The sequence below is a fragment of the Protobothrops mucrosquamatus genome, unplaced genomic scaffold (genome assembly GCF_001527695.2).
Source record: "Protobothrops mucrosquamatus isolate PMUCROS unplaced genomic scaffold, P.Mucros_1.0 scaffold659, whole genome shotgun sequence".
Taxonomy (NCBI): domain Eukaryota; kingdom Metazoa; phylum Chordata; class Lepidosauria; order Squamata; family Viperidae; genus Protobothrops; species Protobothrops mucrosquamatus.
This window is the reverse complement of record NW_015386948.1, coordinates 1074463-1080146: the sequence shown is the minus strand read 5'-3', so window position 1 is coordinate 1080146 and position 5684 is coordinate 1074463. Positions and strand designations below refer to the sequence as shown.

The 5684-nt window shown below is 44.4% G+C and overlaps 1 protein-coding gene across 1 annotated transcript in view; it reads left to right on the top strand.

Annotated features, from left to right (window-relative positions):
* PIWIL2 (piwi like RNA-mediated gene silencing 2) overlaps positions 1-3468 on the top strand; it is a 20279-nt gene extending 16811 nt beyond the window's left edge. The window contains exons 17-19 of the mRNA XM_015817985.2: positions 806-1059; positions 2082-2189; positions 3312-3468. Coding sequence (XP_015673471.1) covers positions 806-1059; positions 2082-2189; positions 3312-3468 — 519 coding nt within the window. The remainder of the gene's footprint in view (positions 1-805; positions 1060-2081; positions 2190-3311) is intronic.
* The last annotated feature ends 2216 nt before the right edge of the window (positions 3469-5684 follow it).

The following is a 5684-nucleotide window of genomic DNA, read 5'->3' as shown; positions in this document are numbered from 1 at the left end:
AAGGCTAGGATGGGAACTGGAAAGAGAGAGACCAATTTCCTTTCTAAAGCTGGTCCTTTCCCTTCCCGTACAGTAGATCACATCCCAAGCTTTGCTTTTATCTGAACAGCTCTTTCTAAGTACAGGTAGTCCTTGACTCACAAACCATTTATTTAGCAAACGTTCGAAGTTACAACAGCCCTGAAAAAAAGGGACTCGTGACCAGTTTTCACACATCCATGGCAGCATCCTTCGTGACCGAAACGTGGAGGCTTGGCAACCGATTCATATTTATGAGGGTTGCATTGTTCTGGGATCATGTGATCCCCTTTTACCAACCTTCTGACAAGTCAGTGGACAAGCCAGATTCACTTCACAAGTATGTTAGTAACTTAACAGCCGCAGTGATTCACTGAAGAACGTGGCAAGAAAAGTGGCAAAGTGGGCCAAAACTCACTTAACGGCTGTGTGTCGTGTTTTAAATGTGTGTTGCGTAAGTAAGAAACACTTGAGAGCAAGCGGCTAAATTTTATTTTTAATGGGTGCCGTTGTGCCCACAGGGAAAAAAAAATGACAATAAAGGTTATCTAATCTAAAAAAAATAAAATCTAATGTAATCTTATTTAGCAACAGAAAGATTGAGGCTCAGTTGTGGTCGTACGTTGAGGACAACCCGTAGTTTAGATTTCTGTCTTTCGCTACAGATCAGGCAGAAGAAAAGAGGAAACAAGTTCATTGGGGAAAAAAATGGAAATTTCCTGGATCAAATATAGGCACGAGCCGTTCTAGGCCCCTTTCTGATTGTTGGGTGTTTGTTCTCCCGAAGGTCAACCATAATCTCCCGGAGAAGATAGTGATTTATAGAGATGGCGTTTCCGATGGCCAGCTGAAAATAGTAGAAAGCTATGAAATCCCACAGCTGGAGAAATGCTTCGAAGCTTTTAACAACTACAACCCTAAAATGGCGGTGTTTGTGGTCCAGAAACAAATCAGCACCAACATCTATTCTCCAGTTGCTCAACAACTTTCCACTCCTCCTCCAGGGACAGTGTTAGACCACACAGCCACCTCGCGAGACTGGTGAGTGAAAAGCTTTCATCGGGCACTTCCCCCCTCCCCAGATCTCCCCCGTTGCCTTTTGGAACTGGGGAGTTTAAAGTCTTTGTGTTTTCTCCTTTCCTCCATGATAAAAAATAATAATAATTGAAAAAATAATAATAATTTCCTGTAGACCCAGCTTTGCAGTTAAATGCAAACACTGGAGGTTTTTAAGAAAAGATTGGACGACCATTTGTCTTAAATGATACAGGGCAGGGGTCTGCAACCTCGACAACTTTAAGACTTGTAGACTTGGAGGTCTTCTAGTCCAGCCCCCTGCTCAAGCAGGAGAATTTATACCATTTCAGACAAATGGCTGTCTAGTCTCTTCTTAAAAACTTCCAGTGTTGGAGCATTCACCGCTTCTGGAGGCAGGTTGTTCCACCGGTTAATTGTTCTAACTGTCAGGAAGTTTCTCCTTAGTTCTAGGTTGCTTCTCTCCTTGGTTAGTTTCCATCCGTTGCTTCTTGTCCTGCCTTTAGGCGCTTTGGAGAATAGCTTGACTCCCTCTTCTTTGGGGCAGCCCCTGAGATACTGGAAGACTGCTGTCATGTCCCCCCTCATCCTTCTCTTCGTTAAACTAGACATACCCAGTTCCAGCAGCCGTTCCTCATATGTTTTAGCCTCCAGTCCCCTGATCATCTTTGTTGCTCTTCTCTGTACTGTTTCCAGAGTCTCAGCATCTTTTTTACATCGTGGTGACCAAAGTTGAATAGAATTGATGGCCGGTACTCCGTGGAGTGATCATTCTTCCTTCTTTCTCCATGTACAACATGGGAAGCTGTGGCCCAGATTTAAAATGATCTCAAACCATTGGAACCCTTGTTTGGATTGTTCAGAGGTGTTCCCCTATCTTGGCTTGCCAACTTAATAACCGTTCACTTTTGTTCCAGGCCTCCATGTTGAAGGTTACAAAGAATTAGACTTCATTCTTTCTCTGTCGACAATGAAGTTGATAAGAGGTTCAACTCTGCTCTTTTTCCCTTTTGGTTCTTTCTTGTTAGGGTGGATTTTTACTTGATAGCTCACTACTCACCACAAGGCTGTGGCATCCCAACTCACTACGTCTGCGTAAGGAATACAGCCAATCTCACTCCCGATCACATGCAGAGGTGAGAGTGTATGTTATCGCTCGGTTTCAGATGTTGTTTTCCCATTGAACAGGAGGCAGAATATGAATCTAATGAATACATAAAGCAGGAAGTACTGAATACAAAAAATGGATGTTTTTTTGAGGGGGAAGGACAGTAATTATGAATGTTATGATTTCGTTTCGTGGGTTTTTTTTTTTCTATTTTCTACATGGTGTGTACAGCTTTGCTTCCTACTCAGTACAGCAGTGAGAATGGAAGGGGAGAGAAACTGAGGACTTTCTTGTTTCCTGGTTTAAAAAGCAATTGCCTGGGAGGTGGTCCTCCAGTTGTGCTATGCCAGGGGTCAGCAACCTTGGCTCTTTTATGACTCGTGGACTTCAACTCCCAGAATTCCTGAGCCAGCCATGCTGAGGGAAAAGGGAGAGGTTTCCAAGCTGAGCCGTGCTGGCTCAGGAATTCTGGGAGTTGAAGTCCACGAGTCATGAAGGGGCCAAAGTTTCCCTCATGCTGGCTGAGGAATTCTGGGAGTTGAAGTCCAGGAGTCATGAAGGGGCCAAAGTTTCCCTCATGCTGGCTCAGGAATTCTGGGAGTTGAAGTCCACGAGTCATGAAGGGGCCAAAGTTTTCCTCATGCTGGCTCAGGAATTCTGGGAGTTGAAGTCCACGAGTCATGAAGGGGCCAAAGTTTCCCTCACGCTGGCTCAGGAATTCTGGGAGTTGAAGTCCACCAGTCATAAAAGAGCCAAGGTTGCCTACCCCTGTCAGCTACACCCTTGTTTGCAAGATGATGGGACGGCCCGAAACTGTCTGCTAGTTGCCTAATTTCCAGGGGCTTCCTTGCAGCTCTTTGGCCAATATTTTTTTCCTTTTAAGAGCTTGAAGCAGGACGAAGGTGTTTTATGTATCGTTTTCTTTCTGGATGGAGTGAAGAATTTCCTTTGCAAGAGGGCGAAGTAAATCCAAGACCTGAAGGGAAATCAACCAGTTTTCCCCTTGCAGCATTTAAGAATGAATACTAATTGGAATATATTGGAGATTAGGGACTTGTCAAGCGATAATAGAAATACCTTGTTGGGTCCAGGTTATAGAAGTAGGGCGTCTAACGAGGAATTTCCTTCTCACACTCCTGTTTTTTATTAGGCTGACTTTCAAACTTTGCCACCTCTACTGGAATTGGCCAGGAACTATCCGAGTGCCCGCCCCATGCAAATACGCGCATAAGCTGGCTTTTCTCTCTGGGCATATTCTCCACCACGAACCGTCCATTGAGCTGTGCGAGAAACTTTTCTTCCTGTAGCTTCTGCCATGGGCCGCCTTCAAAGGGAGAGCGCGAACGCCCTCGTCCGAGACAGAGCTGAGAAGGCATTGCCCAGTTCCAGCCCTTCCCGGTTTCAGACCACTCTCCTCCGCCCCGCAACTGGGCACTCTGTTTTATAATAATGTTTATTTGGTCAATGACCAGGGGGAAAAAAAAAGTTTTTAAAAAAATGACACCGCCGTAGTAAAATAGAAAAGATGAAGCAAACAACCAAAAAGATAAAAAAAATGTGACTGCTATAGCAGTACATTAATTCCTTGTACAAGTGTACCTCTGTCGCAGGGCACACTATGCAGTAAAATATATACCATCTTTAAACAAGATAAGCTAGTACCGGTCTGTGTTACATCTAAAATGGTAAATAAAACAAAAAATATATATTTCCATAACCAGTTACGCCTTATTTTCCTTGCGGCAAGACAGAATTTGGCTATCGCATAGGTGATAACAGGTTTCAAATCTTGTAGAAGATGGTTCATAGATGGAACAGCCCGTTGACTTCAGTCTGAAATGCCATATCCCTTATTCCAGTGGTTCTCGACCTTTTTTCTTCACCACGGACCCCCATAAATACCTTTTGTGGCCATGGGCCCCCCCATGTGTTAACTCAAGATTTAAATCATTTCTTCAAACCTTTGTGGACACCCTCTGTGATGCCATCATGCCTCCCAGGGGGCCATGGACCATAGGTTGAGAACCACTTCCTTATTCATCGAGCAGCTGTTTGGCTTGGTCATATCTTCAATTAGGAGTGGCACAAAAAGCTCATATCGTGCCAACCTCCGCTCTGTGAACTGTTTCCAGAAAGGAGGGGAATTATTAAAACCAAAAGGGTTACTCCGACTGGAAAGAATTGGATTTTCAGCCAATCGTTTATCCTCCTCTTCCAAAGCCTTACCTGGATCGTGGCATTCCTGTCTCAAGCCTTAACTGTATGTTTGCTGTTCCATTGGGCACAACAAGAATGGATCTCAAAAGTTTTTCTTGCATTGTACCTTTCTGTCCTATAAAGGATGGGTTGGTTTAGCCTGAAAAAGTTTTAATGCTGCCGGGATTGTCTTCTGATGGTATAAAACACGGGTGTCAAACTCGTCGCATCGCGTGACGTGTCGTGACGTATTGTGACTTATTTCGCATTGCCGGAGCTGGGGTGGGCACAGCCTCTGCATGATGCAACCGGCCCATTGGCTGGCAGTTTGACACTCCTGGTATAAAACATCAACCTAAAACAGGGGTAGTTAACCTTGGCTCTTTTATGACTCGTGGACTTCAACTCAGGAATTCTGGGAATTGAAGTCCACGAGTCATAAAAGAGCCAAGGTTGACTACCCCTGACCTAAAACATCAACAACCTAAGACGGGTGGGGAACTATGGCCCTTTTATGACTTGTGGACTTCAACTCCCAGAATTCCTGAGCCAGCTCAGGAATTCCGGGAGTTGAAATCCACAAGTCAGAAAGGGGTCTGGGTTCCCCACCTCCGGCCTAAGAGCTAGCTGCACTATATAATTTCTGATGCGCTTCCAAGTGCCTTCACGGCTCAAGGCATTCAAATACAGTAACCTGTTCTAACTTGTGTCCCCCTATTCTCCAGGATTGTTGGATGGATCTCTTAGTGAGTATCAGAATTTTAGACCTATCAGAATTAAGAACCAGGGGATTTTGTCTGCAGTCCAAAAACATTGCTGCTGTTGCTCTTTTTCTGCCTTCGAAGGGTTTGTGAAATTATGACAGCAGCAGCAACGTAGAGGAATGGAGGGAATCTGCACCCTGCTAGTTTAGGTGCATCAAAGCCTGGATTATGAAGGTGCATCGTTGAACTAAAATGCGAGTTGAAAGAAGAGGAGACGAGAATACATCCAAGTCTCACTCCTTTCTGAACATTTACTGTGCCAGAGAGGGACCCTTAGATATTGGACCTCACTCTTAAAGTGGTGGTGTAGTATAATTTCTTTGTCAGAAAGCGGAGAGACTGCTCATTATTTATATTGTTTGCATAGCTGGAAATTGAGTCAAAGGCATGTTTAAAATCTACAGCGGCCACGACGAGGGAGGATTTCTTTTTTTGAGTGTATTTTTGTACAAAATGGTGGAGCACCAAACGGTGGCTTGTCGTTGACCTCTAAATCCAGAGCTAAATCAATGACCTTGGCTGCTCATCTCGCATTATGCCCTCTGTCTCTATCCAGTCTTGGA